The sequence below is a fragment of the Eucyclogobius newberryi genome, unplaced genomic scaffold, assembly GCF_026437365.1.
Source record: "Eucyclogobius newberryi isolate DKJ021-1_F unplaced genomic scaffold, fEucNew1.0.hap1 SCAF_1, whole genome shotgun sequence".
Classification (NCBI taxonomy): domain Eukaryota; kingdom Metazoa; phylum Chordata; class Actinopteri; order Gobiiformes; family Gobiidae; genus Eucyclogobius; species Eucyclogobius newberryi.
In genome coordinates, this window is record NW_027315723.1 from 5,312,974 (window position 1) to 5,332,973 (window position 20,000).

The window sequence follows — 20,000 nt, forward strand, 5'->3', positions numbered from 1 at the left end:
ACTACTACTACTACTACTTCTACTACTACTACTACTACTACTACTACTACTACTACTACTACTACTTCTATACTTCTATACTACTACTACTACTTCTACTACTACTACTACTACTACTACTACTACTACTACTTCTACTACTACTACTTCTACTACTACTACTTCTACTACTACTACTACTACTACTACTACTACTACTACTACTACTTCTATACTTCTATACTACTACTACTACTTCTACTACTACTACTACTACTACTACTACTACTACTACTTCTACTACTACTACTACTACTACTACTACTACTACTACTACTACTACTACTTCTATACTTCTATACTACTACTACTACTACTACTACTACTACTACTACTACTACTTCTATACTTCTATACTACTACTACTACTTCTACTACTACTACTTCTACTACTACTACTACTACTACTACTACTACTACTACTACTACTCTTATGTGCTACTACTACTACTATTACTACTACTTCTACTACTACTACTACTACTTCTACTACTACTACTACTACTACTACTACTACTACTACTACTACTGCTACTACTCTTATGCTACTACTACTACTACTACTACTACTACTACTACTACTTCTACTACTACTACTTCTACTACTACTACTACTACTACTACTACTCTTATGTGCTACTACTACTACTATTACTACTACTTCTACTTCTACTACTACTACTACTACTACTACTACTACTACTACTACTACTACTACTACTGTTTTTGACTCCCATTACTGTCAGAGTAACATTTAAATTCCACTATAATCATTTCTAGATAAAGTGTTTAGCATCTATTTCATCCACACTATATTTCTTCAATTCTTGCTTATATAATTTCATGACAATCCTTTAGTTATTTTAATATTTCTTTATTTTTTGCGTAAAGGACATATCATATCATCATATCGTCATAAGGCGCTGGTACAGCTGGCAGCCCGGTGTAAACGCTCTCTCTTCTTTCTCACACTTATTGTGCTTTATCTCCTATATTTTGTAAATATAGTTAGTATATTTTTTCTATTTTACTGTACGATAGGGACACGCGCTGGAATAGTTTTTTAATTCAACTGTTTTTGACTTTTTTCGGCTGGATTTGAGCGTTGTTGTTGTTGTTGTTGTTTTATGGCGGTTGGCATCCGAGTGTTGCATTACCGCCAGACTTTATTCCTCAGACGTTTCGTAGTCCTCAGACTCTGTCGTAGTCCGTAAAAGTACTCCTCCCATTGCTTTGGCGTACAAAGCCCATGAGGTCATGATGTGTTTTTGTGACTAGAATAGTTGTTGTGTCAGAGACCAACCGGCTTTATTCCAGGGAGACTCTTCTTCACCTTCCTCGCCCTCTTTGACGTTCGGTTAGAAGTCCTTCTTCCATCACTTTGGCGTTTCTAGGCCCACGAAGTCCAAGCGCGTTAGAACATCCTCTTGCTCCTCATCCTCGGCTCAGTCTCCAACACCCCCCACCTCTATAAACGTTTACCCAGCCCTGTGCTACATAAGTAAGCAACCACAGCCTGACACAAACCCTGTGACTGGATCGCCAGAACGTTCCGCAGATTGAACTCCCGCCCATTATTCCGCATCAGTGCATCAGCCATTTCGTTACCATCCACCCCCACATGCGCAGGGACCCAAATGAAGGAAACCCTCACATCCTTCCTGGACAGGGAGAGCATCAGACAGAAGATGCCATTCAACACATCCTGTCTGCAATCCGATTTCCCAGATTTAATGCTTTGCAATGCAGAAAGGCTGTCAGAGGCCACCACAATGCCGCAACACTGCAAAGCAGATTCCGCCCATTCCAACGCCAACCGTATCGCTATAAGTTCCGACGTGAAAACAGAAAGGCGATCTGTCAACCTCTTCTTGACCGCTAGCCCCAGGTCAGGCACAAAATAAGCGGCGCCAGTACGCCCACTCTCAGGATCCCTAGACCCGTTGGTATAAATATCGTTATAGCTCACGATATAAAGTATCGTGAGCTAGCTCCGAGCGAGCCCACCAGCCCCCCCCCGCGCCCTCCGGCCGCGCTAAAGTACGGCGTGTCGTCGGTACACGTTTATATACACGTTTATATGAAAGAGGAACTTCACGAACGATCGGGACACGCACTGGAATCGCTTTAAATTAACTTGTTTTGACTTTGTTCGGCTGGATTGAGTGTTTTCGTCGTGTCGTGGCGATGTGTCTTGGCTCTGAGTCCCCCGGCTCCGGCCCCGCCCCCCGGCTCCGGCCCCGCCCCCCGGCCGGCGCCGTACCGCGTTTCCACAAAGGAGGAACTCATGAAACTGCAGAGAACAGTCGTCTTACCCGGAGATCGTCACGTTATCCCTTCGCAATACTGACCTAACCTAATACTGATGTGCAATTCTGTCATATGTGCAATTACTGTTGGAATTCATGTGCAATCTATGTGCTGTCGTGACACATATTCAAGTGCAATTACTGTCGGGATCACATGCAATGGTATTTATTTATTTATTTGTCTATGGGAGTTTTTATTTATTTATAGGAGATCTTCTACTGAAAGTGTTTTTCAGACTTCCTATAAGTGATCTGTTCTTCTGTATCTACCTCTGTATCTTCCTGCGTTGCACCAATGAAATTTCCCCATGTGGGACAATAAAGGAATATCTTATCTTATCTTATCTTATCTTAAATAAACACATCACCTGAGTGCTTATCGATGATCGCTTGAACGGCAAACTGCGGTGCCCTCCCAGCGACTCCTCTAAGCTTGCCATGCAAGCTAACATCAACAGGAGCCGGGACAAACTTCCACGGAGCTATAGCAGACAAAGCCACCGACGGGCTCACACGAAGATCACCAACCCCCGCAAGCCGCGCCTTCGCATTTCCTACCTGGCTGAAAACCATACCGCCAGCCTCACTCTGCCCCCCATCAACCCTGAGAAAGTCCCTCACCGGGTGAGAGCTCGTATGACCTTGCACATTCACCCAGTAAGCCAACAGAAGTTCTAGCCTCCGGAGCCGTAACGGCAATTCCCCCAACTCAACCTGCAGCGCCGAGACAGGGGAGGTCCTAAAAGCCCTACAGCAGATGCGCAAGGCCTGGGCTTGCTCCACATCAAGCTTCTTTAAGTTAGTCTCAGCCGCAGACATGTAGGCTATACAGCCATAATCAATAGCCGCCCTCATGATGGCCCGATAAATACCCAGGAGCGACCTTCTGCTGGCCCCCCAGTCCTGGCCGGATAGACAACGAAGCAAGTTATTCACCCTTTTGCATTTACCACTGACCTCATCAATGTGCCGACGCCAACTAAGCCTCTCGTCAAAGGTGACCCCCAAGAACCTCACCTCCCTGACCTGTTCGAGCACCTGCCCATGCAGTCGAAGGGAGACGTCCCTATGCCTATTGAAGAAACAGATCACTTGAGACTTCCGTACGGACAGTTTAAACCCCCACTTCAGGGTCCACTGCTCCACCTGCTGTATTGCCCTTTGCAGTTTCGCCTCGTAAAACCGGAGATTCCTCCCTCTCACCCATAGAGCGCCATCGTCAGCATAAAGGCTCCTCCCAACAGACCCATCCACGTCGTCAAAGATGTCCTTAATCATAACATTGAACAAGATAGGGCTACACACACTCCCCTGCGGGATCCCATTCTCCACCCCATAGACCCCAGAGTAAGCAGCGCCCACTCTGGTTTGGATACGCCGGCCAGACAGAAAGCTCCGGACCCAGTTAAACAGTTTACCCTTCACACCACACTTCCGCAGCTTAATGAGGAGCCCATCCTTCCAAACCATATCGTACGCCTTCTCCACATCAAAGAGCACCGCAATAACCTTTTCTTTCTGAGCCCTGGCCAGCTGGATATCAGATTCCAAACACAACACGGAATCCATGGTGTTCCTGCCCCTACGGAAACCACTCTGGTGCGCAGGAAGCAAACCCCGACTCTCCAAGAAGTAATCCAACCGCTCGGTAACCATGCGCTCCATCGTTTTCCCGAGCTGCGACGTCAAGGCAATCGGCCTATAACTTGAAGGGTCAGACGCTGGCCTACCCGGCTTCAGAACCGGCACCACCGTAGACTGTTTCCACGCAGATGGAACACAACCTGAATCCCAAACAGAAAAGACCCAGGACTAGCCCAAGCGTGTCATCAGTCAAATGAGAGAGCATGTCATAGCACACCTCATCTCTACCCGGGGCTGTCTGTTTCGCCTTAGAAAGTGCTCTCCTTAGCTCAAACAAACTAAACGGAAGGTCAAGGTCATCTTGAGTCGAAGGCTGGTGCCCAATCAGCTCAGAATTCTGGGCCAAAGTACTCTCCCTGTAGTGCCTTTCCGCAGGTGAGAGATTGTCAGAGCTGTGCACCGACACAAAGGTGCTGGCCAACAGTTCAGCTTTGTCAACGTCGCTGACTGCTTCAACACCATTCAGTATTAGGACCGGGGTCCCATGACGGCGCTCAACCCCATGCATCCGCTTAATCATCCCCCAAACATCCCCGAGACGCGTTTCTCTCCCAATTTTGGAACAATACCGCCTCCCATAGGCACTCTTGGCCGTTCTCACAGTTTTCCGCACAACAGCGCGGGCCCTCTTGTAGTCAATGAGGGCACCCTCAGTGTGGGCAACCCTTAGCCGGCGAAACGCCGCATTTCTCGCCCTAACAGCATGACCACATGCTTCAGTCCACCACGGCACCCGCTTCCTATGTCCACTACCACCACTCTTAGGAATCGTGCCTACCGCTGACTGCGTGATGAGCGAGACAATTGCACTATTGAGATCATCCACCTGAGTCAATCCTCCTTCCTGCAGAACCCTAGAACCATCATCAGCTTTCCTCAGGAAAGCCCCCCAGTTCGCCCTTGCCAACTGCCACCTCTGGATCCTCGTCCCCCTGACCACACAGCTCCCAAAGCCAATCACGGTGCGGACTAGATAGTGATCGCTACCAAAAGAAAGATTACCAAGAACCTCCCAACTACAAACACCAGCTAACTCCTTGGACACAAGTGTAAGATCTATTGCACTTTCCGCACCGGTCCCCATATCATAGCGGGTCCCACCCCCATCATTCAGACAAACCAACTCCCTTTGATTGATAAAACCCTCTACCACCTGCCCATACCTATCGGTACCACTACCGCCCCACAAAGCGCTATGCGCATTAAAATCCCCACACCACACGGCCTTTCCCCGAACATCCTTACCGATACTATGCAAGGACTCTAACGTTAACTCACCACACGGATTATAAAGGTTAACCACAGTAACAGCTTCACCACCCAGCCAGACCCTCACCGCCAGGGCCTCCGGCGCTTTACTCACACTGACAACAACGTAATTTAGGTCATCTCGGACAAACACAGCCACACCTCCGCCTCTACCCTGCTCCCTATCATTCCTAACACACACATACCCTTGTATCCCAAAACCCCACCTAGGTCGTAACCAAGTCTCCTGCACGCACATAACGTGAGGCTTGTTCAACAAGGTAGAGACAAAATGCTTAAATTCCTGGCCATTAGCACGAAGACTACGCGCATTTCATTGCAAGACAACCACCGCCATTATGAGCCCCCGGAACCTGACGGCGCATCGGGAGCCCCCCCACTCCCACTGCCAGAATGGGGCAGGGCGCCCTCCCGCAGCGCATCCTCTATCTCCGTCCACTCGGGGCCCCCAGCTCCAAAGTACTTCCCTGCAGCCTTAGCGATGATCTTAGTCTTTTCGGATCTCTTCTTGGTTTGCCCAGTACAGTTAATCACTTCCACTATAAAGAGGAAGAAATCTTTCCTCTTCACAACCAGTACATCCTCCGCACCCACAGGGCCTCTGCCCGTGGAAGGCACACTCACAGGCATCCCAGTGAGGACCTCCCCCTGGCTGCGGGCAACGCTGCCCCCTCCCCTGTCGCCTAGGACACCAGCAGCACTGGCAGCCCCCACTGCATCCACCGTCACCTGACTACCAGACACCTTCTTGACCGCATCCGCGTAGGATATGCCTTGAGAGGCCCTAACTTTTTGCACCTCAGCAGCCCTCTTGCTGAACACGCATCCCCCGTAGGCAGAGCTATGCTCTCCCCCACAGTTACAGCACTTGAGTTTTGCTCCGTCGTCACACTTCCCATACTCGTGGTCTCCTGCACATTTATCACACTTCTGCTTCCCTCTACAGACCGCTGCAATATGCCCAAAGCGCTGGCACTTGAAGCAACGCAGGGGCGGCAGAACATATGGGCGTACGCCATAGCGCATGTACCCAACGCACACCACACAAGGCAGGATCCCACCTTCAAATCTAATCATTATCGACAGGCTGTCACACCTTACCCCATCCCGGGTCATCTTCAACCGCCTAGCATCCACCACCTTAGCTTCAGTCAAATTCTCCTTTATGTCATCCACAGATGTCGTCGTAGGGACGCCTACTATAACTCCCCTAACCGTGCCTCTTACAGCATCAGACACAAGAATGTCCTTCCCCCCCAGACACTTAGCTTCAATCGCCTTCCTTTGCTGAGCCACGTCCTTGCACACGACCAGCAGCGAGCCATCCCTAAGGACACTCGCATGCTTGACCACTCCCACAGCTACAGTCAGGCTCCTTGTCAACGCCATCGGATCCCACCCCTTAAAGGACGCATTATCCTGCGCGAGCTTTATGAACACCTTACACTCTGAACTCACATCCCCGACATCTGCAACCCCCTCGCCCTGCTCCTCACTGAGAGAGCCCTCCATAGACGAGCAAGAAGACGCCCTACGCTGCACAGGATCAGTGGCTCCAGGGGGGTCCTCCCCGCTGTTCATATCGTCACCGACCAGGTCACGCTTCCTCTTCTTCTTCCCCGTCATACGGACCGAGGCGTTCCTCTATGTTGCCGTAATATCCAAACTGTTGTCGTTGTTGTTTTTTATGGCAGTTGGCATCCAAGTGCACGAGGTATTTTTCGTTGCGTTCGTTGTGTTGTTGTGACGTGAGCTAGCTCCGAGCGAGCCCACCAGCCCCCCCCCCCCCCCCGCGCCCTCCGGCCGCGCTAAAGTACGGCGTGTCGTCGGTACACGTTTATATACACGTTTATATGAAAGAGGAACTTCACGAACGATCGGGACACGCACTGGAATCGCTTTAAATTAACTTGTTTTGACTTTATTCGGCTGGATTGAGTGTTTTCGTAGTGTCGTTGCGATGTGTTTTGGCTCTGAGTCCCCCGGCTCCGGCCCCGCCCCCCGGCTCCGGCCCCGCCCCCCGGCTCCGGCCCCGCCCCCCGGCCGGCGCCGTACCGCGTTTACTCGGAGATCGTCACGTTATCCCGGCGCAATACTGACCTAACCTAATACTGATGTGCAATTCTGTCGTATGTGCAATTACTGTTGGAATTCATGTGCAATTCATGTGAAATTCATGTGCAATCTATGTGCTGTCGTGACACATATTCATGTGCAATTACTGTCGTGATCACATGCAATGGTATTTATGTATTTATTTATTTATTTATTTGCCTATGGGAGTTTTTATTTATAGGAGATCTTCTACTGGGGGTGTTTTTCAGACTTCCTATAAGTGATCTGTTCTTCTGTATCTACCTCTGTATCTACCTGCGTTGCACCAATGAAATTTCCCCATGTGGGACAATAAAGGAATAACTTATCTTATACACAACCTATTAACCATGTCATATTGTTCTCTCATCAAAAATGTTTGGTTTCATTCATGCTTGTTTCATTAATCCTGTTGATGAGGTCATCTTCTCTGAACTCCACAAATCAATGTCTACATTTCACCCAGTAGATGGCGCCAAATCCAACCGAGGATTTGGAGGACAGCTCATGTAAAGTGTTCCGATGTGTGTTGTTTAAACGTAGACATGATTCTAAGTTCTAAAACACGAGATGACAAAGCTTCTCAAAAGCACAAAGGCCAAACAAGTACCCACAATGCATTACACGTCCACATTCAGCTTCTGTTTTACCAGTTCGTCCTGGTTGGGCGCGATGACCTCCGGGTGCCCGTATGGGATGAGCAGCAGCTGTCCGTAGGAGTGGATGGTGAGGAAGGCCAGGACCCTGTCGGAAATCGTCTCCACAAACTGAGTCAGGGCCCGGGCCTCAGGCTCTGACACCGGGGCCCGCCCTGGGTAAGTCAAGGAGCAGCAGTCGAAGGACACGCCCACAGCTGCACAGGGAAGCAGACATTTACTCCTTCTAACAGTAATTCACCCTGGAGAGACTCAGACGACACAGAAAGGACTGTTTAGCAAGCTTTATTACGTGGGTTATTTGGCGCTCAGACCCCGGCGGAAGACATTGCAATCATGGGCACTCCATGATCTATTTGTATTAGATGTCTCCGCCCAGGGCCTGGAGACTGGTGGTGGTAGATATGGTGAGAGGGTAGAGAGGATGAGAGGGATGCAGAGGAGGAGGAGGGGAGGTGGTGGGTCGCAGTACGATCTGAAGCGGCCGAGCCAACTGAGTGAGGGTTAATTTCGGACCGGCTGTGCGCTGATTGGGAGCAGAGGTGCGACGTGCCACTGGGAGGAGTGACTTGGGAATCCCCTGTCCTTAGACCCTCCTTCTGCCCTTAGACCCTCCTTCTGTCCTTAGACCCTCCTTCTATCCTTAGACCCTCCTTCTGTCCTTAGACCCTCCTTCTGTCCTTAGACCCTCCTTCTGTCCTTAGACCCTCCTTCTGTCCTTAGACCCTCCTTCTGCCCTTAGACCCTCCTTCTGTCCTTAGACCCTCCTTCTGTCCTTAGACCCTCCTTCTGTCCTTAGACCCTCCTTCTTGGCCAGGAAAAACTACAAAAACCTCCATGGGAAAAAGGAGAAACCTGGAGGAGTTCCGTGGTGAAGAAGGGCTTTTAACTCTCACAGAGGGACAGGCCGGACTGGGTGATGGTTGGGCTGGGGAGCAGGTGGCCTTGACGTAGATGGTGGAGTTAGGTCTTCCAAGCTGAATTTACGCAGGCTTCATTACAACTACTATCACATTCATCGCAGCGATCTTTGTATCAGGTTTGATCAGACAAAAACAAGAGCCATTCCTTTCATCGTTAGAGACGCCACAGACTACAGTCCTGCTCTTTAATCAGCGTTAATAACCGAGACTAATCAACTATTGAAATAATTATAGGTGTATTGCTAGCTGTCCATCCATCCATCCATTTTCTACCGCTTGTTCCCTTTCGGGGTCGCGGGTGACTGGAGCCTATCCCAGTGACTTCGGGCCTTAGGCGGGGTACACCCTGGACAGTGGCCAACTTGTCGCAGGGTCGACAAGTTGGCCACTGTCCAGACAGGACTGTCACAGTTGCTAGCTGTTTTTATTTTATTTTATCTTTATTTTCCCCTCCGTTCCTTATTAAGAAATGAGAGGTTTTATCTATAAGAGTTTTTGTTTATAAGAGTTCTTCTATTAAGAGTGTTTTTAAACTTCCTGTAAGTTTTCTGTCCTTTTCCTCTGGATCTACTGCGCTGCAACAATGACATTTCCCCATGTGTGGACAATAAAGGAATATCTTATCTTATCTTATTTTGATCATTGGAATCATTCTCTGGAATATACAGACTTTAAAACACATACAAAAAGACCATTTCAGATTTGTCTTCAAACTTTCGCCCAGACTTCATTCACATGTTTCTGTCTCAATGTCCAATAGAAATAAGTCGACTTCGTCTCCTTCGACCTCACCAGTCAAATGATTATCATAACAGTTTCTAAATGTCTATATGTCATGTCACTGCATGTGATGGATGTCTAAACTCACTTCCCCAGTTGGAGTAGAAGTTTCTGTTGAGGTCGGTGCCGGTGCAGCCACAAGGACCAGGAGTTCTGTTCTTTCTCCACAAACGGGTCTGAGGCCAGAGAGACCTGGTTTAGAATCTGAGTCAGGAAGCGGTTTGTTGCCATTGTGTGGCCCCACCCACAGCAGAGTGGCCCCACCCACAGCAGAGCGGCCCCACCCACAGCAGAGCGGCCCCACCCACAGCAGAGCGGCCCCACCCACAGCAGAGCGGCCCCACCCACAGCAGAACGGCCCCACCCACAGCAGAGTGGCCCCATTTCCGGACACCATTTCCCAATGAAGGTTGAAATGGTTAAAAATAAAGGCACAGAATGGGACATCTCAGACATGTTAGTGCCATATGAACTATCTCAGACTCTGAGGACCTCAGGGGCCGGCCTCGTGCTGGTGCCAGAGTCAGGACTAAACATGGACCGGCCTCCTGCTGGTGCCAGAGTCAGGACTAAACATGGACCAGCCTCCTGCTGGTGTCAGAGTCAGGGCTAAACATGGACCGGCCTCCTGCTGGTGCCAGAGTCAGGACTAAACATGGACCGGCCTCCTGCTGGTGCCAGAGTCAGGACTAAACATGGACCAGCCTCCTGTTGGTGCCAGAGTCAGGATTAAACATGGACCGGCCTCTTGCTGGTGCCAGAGTCAGGACTAAACATGGACCGGCCTCCTGCTGGTGTCAGAGTCAGGACTAAACATGGACCGGCCTCCTGCTGGTGCCCAGAGTCAGGACTAAACATGGACCGGCCTCCTGCTGGTGCCAGAGTCAGGACTAAACATGGACCGGCCTCCTGCTGGTGCCAGAGTAAGGACTAAACATGGACCGGCCTCTTGCTGGTGCCAGTGTCAGGACTAAACATGGACCGGCCTCCTGCTGGTGCCAGAGTCAGGACTAAACATGGACCGGCCTCCTGCTGGTGCCCAGAGTCAGGACTAAACATGGACCGGCCTCCTGCTGGTGCCAGAGTCAGGACTAAACATGGACCGGCCTCCTGCTGGTGCCAGAGTCAGGACTAAGCATGGACCGGCCTCCTGCTGGTGCCAGAGTCAGGACTAAACATGGACCGGCCTCCTGCTGGTGCCCAGAGTCAGGACTAAACATGGACCGGCCTCCTGCTGGTGCCCAGAGTCAGGACTAAACATGGACCGGCCTCCTGCTGGTGCCAGAGTCAGGACTAAACATGGACCGGCTAAAAAATGTTATTATATTTGCACTCTTTTATGTCTTTATATGTTTTGTTTGAAGCACTTTGAATTGTCTTGTGTATTAAATGGGCTCTACAAATACTGTATAACATAATTCTCCATTTAAAATAAGAAATGTTTTAAAATACATTTAAAAACTCTATAATTGTGACTCACAGTTTGGTTGATCCAGGTGAACATGTATCCATCCACATTCAGAACCGGGGTCACGTAGAAGTCCATGTTTTTCATCAGCAGCTCCATTCTAGGGTCCGTTTTGTAGCTTTCAAGAATCTATCATTTAAGAATATAATTACATGTCAGTCAGATATGTTTGAAAAATATGGTGGAATGAAATATATTTTGTACAGTTTTGATGAAATATTGACAGAAGGCTGGAGAGATCCACTCCCGTGCATGGATCCCACAGTCCATCCAGATGATCGTCTTGTTAATGCCTGGAAAACCGATCTGAGGGAAAAACAAAACCATCCATTAGTAAATACATACTGGTATATAATATAATACATATAATTACAATTTACAAAACACCATTTTAGGCAACACGTTATAATAACAAACTTGATTAGAACATAAAACCATTACTTAATTTAAGGTCATTAAGAATGATTCAACTCCTTAATCAATTACTAAACCTGAATGTTCCTAATAAATGATTTGTTCATTATGAATTAAATTTTTGTTCAAGCTTTATTAAGGTAATTAAGTAATTATGTATATAGCTAAAATAAAATTGTGTGGCTTCAGAAGTAACTTATACCGCAAGCGAGTGTAGTGAATAAATAATAAACTATAGTGGTACTTTGTGAGGCTTTTAAGGTGCAATGAAATACAATCATATTCATAACATTATTATTTAAACTGCCCCAGTCAATGCATTTTAATGCAGACGTACAAGAAATAAAGTACAAGTTGCTAAGGAGTGAGAACATCATTTTAAATCACCTGAACATTATTGAGCGTCATAAAGCTGACACTATATGTTCTTGTATTTCCATTTATTTTTCCATATCAGGATTTTTGACACGTTTCCACTTCTTAACACTTTACATTTTTTCAATTCAATTCAATTTATTTTTGTAAGGCCCAAAATCACACCAACAGTTGCCTCTGAGGGCCACAGTGAGAAATGAATCAACAATGTCAGTGGTGGCGATGGAGTAGGTCACCGATTTCAATAAGTTATACCTCTTTACGATCGTTTCACCGTCTAATGCTAATTCGCATTAGCATGTTAGCATTAGCATTGGCGTCTCTGTTGCTAGGTGACGGAGGTACAGGGAGGAGAGGGTGCAGCCGGGTCACTGAGGCTCTCTCCCTTTCTCCCTGCTCAGGTCTGCGTTCAGCGTTCATGGACGTGCGGGAAGGCGAGAGCCATCATCGCCGCTAGCGTGGCTTTAATGTTATTTATTGTCAATTAAATTGGACTTTTTATCTTAAGTAGTACTACCAGTACTATTTACACACATGTAGTACTCTTACACACATGTTGTACTTTTACACAAGAACGCAGACACTCGCAATGGCTTCAGCCATTGCACATTATCTAGTTGATAATGTTTTGTTTGTTGTTATTCTTTTCCCCAAAGTATATCATTTTGTTTCAGCAGCATCTTTTTGTCCTTTGATCATTACAGGGTTGAACATGGACCAAAAGATTGTCAACTTTCAACCCTTTACCTTGAGGAGGTTGATGGTGCGATTCTCGTAGGTTTTTCCATATTGGACAATGCTCACGACGTCTTTGTGAGCAGAGGCGATGTCCGACTTCCATTGAGTGATCTGTAATACAAGACTCATGCAGCTCAGTTTGAGACTCCAACGTGTTCACACTGATCAGAGTCTGCACTTCTCATGTCAAAACTGTGGTGTTGTTATTATTTTATAAAATGTTGTGCAGTGGATGAGAAAAATGTTTGGCACAGAAAGACAAAGCACATTTATTTGTAGAGCACAATTCATACACATGATAATTCAAAGTGCTTCACACAACAGGAGAAAAAAGGAAAAAAAAGGGTTAAAAAGACATGAAATAGCCTGGTATGTTTAGTCCTGACTCTGGCACCAGCAGGAGGCCGGTCCATGTTTAGTCCTGACTCTGGCACCAGCAGGAGGCCGGTCCATGTTTAGTCCTGACTCTGGCACCAGCAGGAGGCCGGTCCATGTTTAGTCCTGACTCTGGCACCAGCAGGAGGCCGGTCCATGTTTAGTCCTGACTCTGGCACCAGCAGGAGGCCGGTCCATGTTTAGTCCTGACTCTGGCACCAGCAGGAGGCCGGTCCATGTTTAGTCCTGACTCTGGCACCAGCAGGAGGCTGGTCCATGTTTAGTCCTGACTCTGGCACCAGCAGGAGGCCAGTCCATGTTTAGTCCTGACTCTGGTTCCAGCAGGAGGCCGGTCCATGTTTAGTCCTGACTCTGACACCAGCAGGAGGCCGGTCCATGTTTAGTCCTGACTCTGGCACCAGCAGGAGGCCTCTGACCGCAGGGACCGGCATCCTGCTGGTGCCAGAGTCAGGACTCGAAAAAACAAAAATCCCTAAAATGCTTAAAACTTGCATTGAACCCAAAACCTGATTGTTCCTTCCTAATGAGGGGCCCTCAGACGTCTCCCAGTTGGCTCCTGGTTCCAATCCTCTCAAAGAACTGGATACACTCGCTCCCCAGACCACTACGCTCCTCCACCGCCCTCTGTATTTATTCATCCTGTTTCTGATTAGTGCATGTATCTAGACACAGTGTACCAAAAGTATAAGGAATGTATATGTATATATGCAAACACCATCTTCAATTAGGTGACATTAACTTGTGACAATCAATCGAATAACTAAAATACCGGTAAGCTGTGTTCTGCACCTTCTTAATCCTTCTTCTTCTTCTTAGTCATAATAATTCTTCTAAGATCTAAGATGTAATAAAGTCAGATGCCAAAAAAATCACCCAAAAAAACAATTCCAGCATCAGCTTTCGCCTCACGCTACTCGTTTCTAATGTCTGAGATGTAATGTTCACCTGTAAACGATGCCACGTCACTCTGCACTTCACGCAGCACAAGGACTCGGCCCTCGGCTCCGATGCTGCGCTACAATTAGCATCGTTAGCTTGCGGGGACGTCGTTTTTTCCCCCGAGCCTTCATTTTTAATTGTTTAGCTACCGAAGCATCACCTCCCTTGTCTTTTCCGGGTTTAGTCATCTCTTACAGCGTCGATTTGTGGGTGAAAAGGAGATTTTAAAGGCAAATATCATCAGCAGCGCATGTTATTGTGGTTAAATGTTATTGTGTTATTGTGTTATTGTGTTATTGTGTTATTGTGTTATTGTGTTATTGTGTTATTATGTTATTTCTATGACAATTATTGAATACGTTATTCTTACCTCTTGCATGCTGTGATACTTGAAATAGTCATACTCCACTCTGTTGAATTGAAAAACAATTATAATGGAATAAATGAAACTGTACAAATCATAATAACATAATTAAAGGTGCACTGTGTCATTTTTTCTGATGGAGGGAAAGCCTGAGCAGCCAATGCAGAAGGATCTGACTTTGGACAATACGGGAGCGTCAGAAAAGCTCTCCTGACTTGGGAAAGTCCAACCACAGCAACTCATTTGTAGCACATTGTCTCTCAAATGTGGAAAACATCTCCTTTGAAATATTCTCCTAACATTCAACACTAAATATATAACGTTATTTACCTCAGAATTATGAAGTTTAGTGCTTCGCTTTAACTAGGCTCATGCCGGATGGATCTGTGTCTCACTCTGATTTGAGTTTCTTAACATGAATCAACCTAAACCCCATCGGGACGACTTCTTCACTCTGATTGGTCGAAGTGTCACAACAGCGGAAGAAGCAGAAACGTCTAAATTGTGTTAAATCCCGTGGTCACAATAACAGTCTCATCCACAAATACGACGCGCTCTTATGTGCACATTTAGAAAAAAGAACAAAAACAGTTGGTTCCTCTCCTGAAATAGGCCAAAGTGCAGCCTCCATTGTTGCTGCCTCCATGTTTGTTTGGGTTCAGTAGATTTGACTGACAAAAATCTTCTCGGAAAATTCATCTCGGTGACAAGTTTAGCTTCGTTTGTTGACTCTGCGGAAATCGGCGCCGTTTCTCAGCCCTCTGTTATTTCCGTTGGCTTGGTCCTTGTAGCCGCCATGTTTGTTTGAACACAAATCGACCATGTGTTTCTCTGATTGGTTAATCCACCTGTCAATCATACCCTTTAGAAATCAGGGAGACAGGAAATGATTCCGAACCAAAACGTCTTGGTAAAGTATTTTCATAGCGTCAGGTTATTATCTTAGGCATAAAATATATATAGTATTTTTTGGGTGTTTTTATTGCCCAAAAATACCTTGACCCAAGGGTCGCCTCTCCACAGATCTGTGCACTTTTCCACCAGAAAAAGTGACATTGTGCTTCTTTAAATCCTTTAAATAAATATAGGCCTATGTAGAAAAAAAAGGGGGGGAAGGACAACTTTCTTCACCTGTGAATACTTTCTATAACATAGAAGTTATAGAAGTTATACAATAAAATGTCTCTCATTTGAAGTCAATATAATTTCCATAAGCAATGCCATTAAATTAACTTTCCTTACAACAAATGTATATGATCTCCTCACCTGTTAGCGTGTGTAGCCGCGGCGACGGCGAGACAGACCAGGGTTAGTGTCCGGGACATGGTGGAAATGAGGAGTTGATGTTTAAACAGGTCTTTATTATAGAGCCTCTGGTGATGAGTAACTCCAGCAGAGATAGCGACGCTATAGACGACTCGTGATAGCTTGAATATCACAACATACACCATCTGATCATAAATGGAGTTGCAACATTTGTTATCATTTTTAAAGTTGAAACATTTTGGGGATTTATGGGAATTTGTGGGAATTAACTGGAAATAATGGGAACAAAGAGTGAATTCCAGTGGAACCTGATGCAGTCAGACATTTTCTCTGTTTCTTCCCATCATTGTAACTTAAAGCCACAATTGTGTCCATCTGTAATGAAAGACGACTGATTATGGGGAAAATCTTGAGTCAGCATAAAAATGTGTGTCAACTATAAACACAAACACTTTCATTTCCCTTCCCTTTTACCTGAGTCCATTTCTCGTACTTACTTCAGTAACTTACTTCTAAGTACGCTCTTTATCTGATGATTTCTCCAGAGAACACAAAGTAGATTGACTTTTATCATCTAAAAACATATCACTATCATCATAAAACAACAACAGTTTTATGATGATTGTTCCTTATCCAGTTTAATGATTAACGGTTGGGCTCAAAAGTGTGATCATCGCTGACTCAGGAGAAAACATGGGATTCACAGCCAGATCCATGTAACGTAAGTCACTTTTTGTCAACATCAACACCCTGACCGGACATTGGATATGAATTCCCAATAAGTACAATCATTCAGAGCGAGGCAGAGACTGACTGCAGCGGTTCTGAGACAACAGGAAGTGAATGCAGCAGTGAGAACGATCCCTGCCACAACCATCACCGGAACCATGAGCTCAAATGCATTTCAGCAGCAGTGATCCTTGAGATGTTTGGTTATAAGAGCAGCCATGGGAGCCGCGAGAAACAAAACCCGGCAAAGTACAGTGGCTGATGGATTTGAGAGTCCAGTCACCCTCACAGTGGCAGACGTCCAAAAAAGAGTCACAGGGCACCAAGACTTTGAGAGCCTTCAATGCAAATGTGATGGCTCCGTCCCCACAGCTGCTCAGCCAAATAACCGACAAGGACTGGCTATGGATACGACTCATGACGGGGCCACCATCAGTCACCTCCTCCACATGGATGACATCGAGCTGTAGGCTAAGAGCGAGCGGGACATCAACTCACTGATCCACACCACCAGGATCTACAGCTAACGTTAGGACGTCATTGGGACTGTGTGTGGTCGGATGGGGACAAAGAGAGGGAAGGAAGTCCACACCGAGGGGGTCTCACTCCCAGAAGGATCTCAGCAGACACTGAAGATGGTTACAAGTACCTTAGAATACCACAGGCAAATGGAAACTTTGAAGAATCAACAGCCAAATACCTACGAGTAAAACAAGTCCTGAAAAACCTGCAGCTCAATGCCTCAATTCAATGTATTTTTTGTTGGATAGAAGTTGACATTTTAGGGGATATAATGGTGTTACTAGATGGATTTATAACTAAAATAACTATGAGGCAGAGCTAAATATGACTGATATATTCATGTTTTAGTGAACTGAATATGCTTTCTAAGGGATAATGATCAAATATACATGTTTCAGATCAATATAAATCTTTTATTATTAACGTATTGATCATTCAGTCATTAGGACTAGACATTTCTACAGATAATTCACAGAGCATAGTCTTAAATAAATAGGATTAATTGAACATGAGGAAACAGTGACGGTTTATTCTTTTTCAATACAAACATTGATATTTGTAAAACTAATGCTAGAAACAATAGAAAGCAAAACTTGTAGCTCCAACAGCATCTAAAAGATAAACTTGTTATTACATTATTATTATTATTGTTATTTCAGCAAGGGGGAAATTCTATTGTTGCAACACACAGTTCAAGAACAGCAGGATCCTAATGATATTCTAATAATTGCATTTCCACATCACAAGAGCCACTTGGTGACCATGGCCACCAGTAGGGTCCCCCACAGGGCCCCTGTAGCAGCAGGAGCCTTGTTGTTGAAGACTTTATCATGAGCGTGGTTGATGATGTGCATGGCTCCGCTGTAGGCCTCCTCGCAGGCCGGTCGGATCTGCTCCTGCGGCAGCTCGAAGCCGTGAGTGCCGTCGTCCCGCAGTTCAAAGGTGAAACAGTAGGGGACGCCCTGGAGCCGCGCCCAGTCGCGAGAAGAGCCAGAGTTTGCATCTAAAGAGAGAGAACAGTGAGTTTTTCCGCAGCATATTTGTATCTCATTTCACTGCTGCTGATGCCAGTTGCACTCACACAGAATGGCCGGAGACGTGCCCACTTTGTATTTCATCCCGTGGACCTTCTCTATGGCCTCAGCAGCAGCCACGCCCACCTCCATCTGTGAACAGGTTTATTGTGTCTGCGTCAAGTAGAGCGAGGCAGCGTTTAGTTCCTCTTCTCACTGCAGACATTACAGTTTTTTACGATTGAATACACCATAAAATCTAAAGTTTTGCCCAATTATCAAAGCCTTACACTCAAGGAGCAAAACTCGGCCTCAGATTTGCACCACTGTAAACACAATAAGTCAGTTCACACTTTGTGCAAAACAACACACACAGTGATTTACAACACTGAACACACTTGTGTATATTTACACTTATGTATTTAGACACAGAAGTATATCAAGATGTCACTTCTTTGCAATTCTAAAGCACTGACTGTCAAATGACCACACCCATGTGCCAAATGACCACACCCATGTGCCAAATGACCACACCCATGTGCCAAATGACCACACCCATGTGCCAAATGACCACACCCATGTGCCAAATGACCACACCCATGTGCCAATCCATTGAACACAGTCATCAGCAAACACAAGATTACTTAATTGTAGACACACCAAACAGGTTTAAGCACTATAAAAATGCAGCAGGGGAGTTCACCAAACTGAACCAAAATGGAAGGAAGAGGAAGAGTGAGGATGAGAAGGAGGAAGAGGAGAAGGAGGCAGAGGCCGTGGCAGAGGTGGAGGTGGAGGTAGAGGAAGAGGTAGAGGTGGAGGTGGAGGTAGAGGTGGAGGTGGAGGTAGAGGAGGAGGTGGAGGTAGAGAAAGAGGTAGAGGTAGAGGTGGAGGTGGAGGTAGAGGAAGAGGTAGAGGTGGAGGCAGAGGTGGAGGCGGAGGTAGAGGTAGAGGTAGAGGTAGAGGTGGAGGTGGAGGTGGAGGAGGAGGTGGAGGTGGAGGTGGAGGTAGAGGAGGAGGTGGAGGTGGAGGTAGAGGTGGAGGTGGAGGTGGAGGTGGAGGTGGAAGTGGAGGAAGAGGTAGAGGTAGAGGTGGAGGTGGAGGTAGAGGAAGAGGTAGAGGTGGAGGTGGAGGTGGAGGTAGAGAGGGAGGTGGAGGTGGAGGTGGAGGTAGAGGTAGAGGTGGAGGTGGAGGTGGAGGTAGAGGTAGAGGTAGAGGTGGAGGTAGAGGTAGAGGTAGAGGTAGAGGAAGAGGTGGAGGTGGAGGTAGAGGTAGAGAGAGAGGTGGAGGTAGAGGAGGAGGTAGAGGTGGAGGTAGAGGTGGAGGTGCAGGTGGAGGTAGAGGAAGAGGTAGAGGTGGAGGTAGAGGTAGAGGTGGAGGTGAAGGTAGAGGAAGAGGTAGAGGTGCAGGTGCAGGTGGAGGTGGAGGTAGAGGTAGAGGTGGAGGTGTAGGTGGAGGTGGAGGAGGAGGTGTAGGTGGAGGTAGAGGTGGAGGTAGAGGTAGAGGAAGAGGTAGAGGTGCAGGTGGAGGTGGAGGTGGAGGTAGAGGTGGAGGTAGAGGTAGAGGTAGAGGAAGAGGTAGAGGTGGAGGTAGAGGTGGAGGTAGAGGAAGAGGTAGAGGTGGAGGTGGAGGTGGAGGTAGAGGTAGAGGTAGAGGTGGAGGTGGAGGTAGAGGTGGAGGTGGAGGTGGAGGTAGAGGAAGAGGTAGAGGTGGAGGTGGAGGTGGAGGTAGAGGTAGAGGTGGAGGTGGAGGTGGAGGTGGAGGAAGAGGTAGAGGTAGAGGTAGAGGTAGAGGTGGAGGTAGAGGAAGAGGTAGAGGTAGAGGTGGAGGTGGAGGTAGAGGAAGAGGTAGAGGTGGAGGTGGAGGAGGAGGTGGAGGTAGAGGTAGAGGTGGAGGTGGAGGAAGAGGTAGAGGTGGAGGTGGAGGTAGAGGAAGAGGTAGAGGTGGAGGTGGAGGTGGAGGTAGAGGAAGAGGTAGAGGTGGAGGTGGAGGTGGAGGAGGAGGTGGAGGTGGAGGTGGAGGTAGAGGTAGAGGTAGAGGTGGAGGTGGAGGTGGAGGAAGA

At 47.1% G+C, this 20,000-nt stretch overlaps 1 protein-coding gene across 4 annotated transcripts in view; it reads right to left on the reverse strand.

Annotated features, from left to right (window-relative positions):
* Positions 1-20,000, reverse strand: part of LOC140359470 (carboxypeptidase O-like) — a 44,271-nt gene that overhangs the window by 2,618 nt on the left and 21,653 nt on the right. The window contains exons 2-7 of one of the 4 annotated variants that reach the window (XM_072444447.1): positions 14,415-14,454; positions 12,719-12,820; positions 11,387-11,488; positions 11,195-11,311; positions 9,803-9,890; positions 8,006-8,208 (exon numbers count right to left, since the gene is read on the reverse strand). In XM_072444447.1, the coding sequence (XP_072300548.1) occupies positions 8,006-8,208; positions 9,803-9,890; positions 11,195-11,311; positions 11,387-11,488; positions 12,719-12,820; positions 14,415-14,454 (652 nt within the window). Of the gene's footprint in view, positions 1-8,005; positions 8,209-9,802; positions 9,891-11,194; positions 11,312-11,386; positions 11,489-12,718; positions 12,821-14,414; positions 14,455-17,589; positions 17,929-18,006; positions 18,092-20,000 lie in introns of those variants that run through there. The other 3 variants (XM_072444697.1, XM_072444612.1, XM_072444529.1) reach the window with 3 other exon arrangements.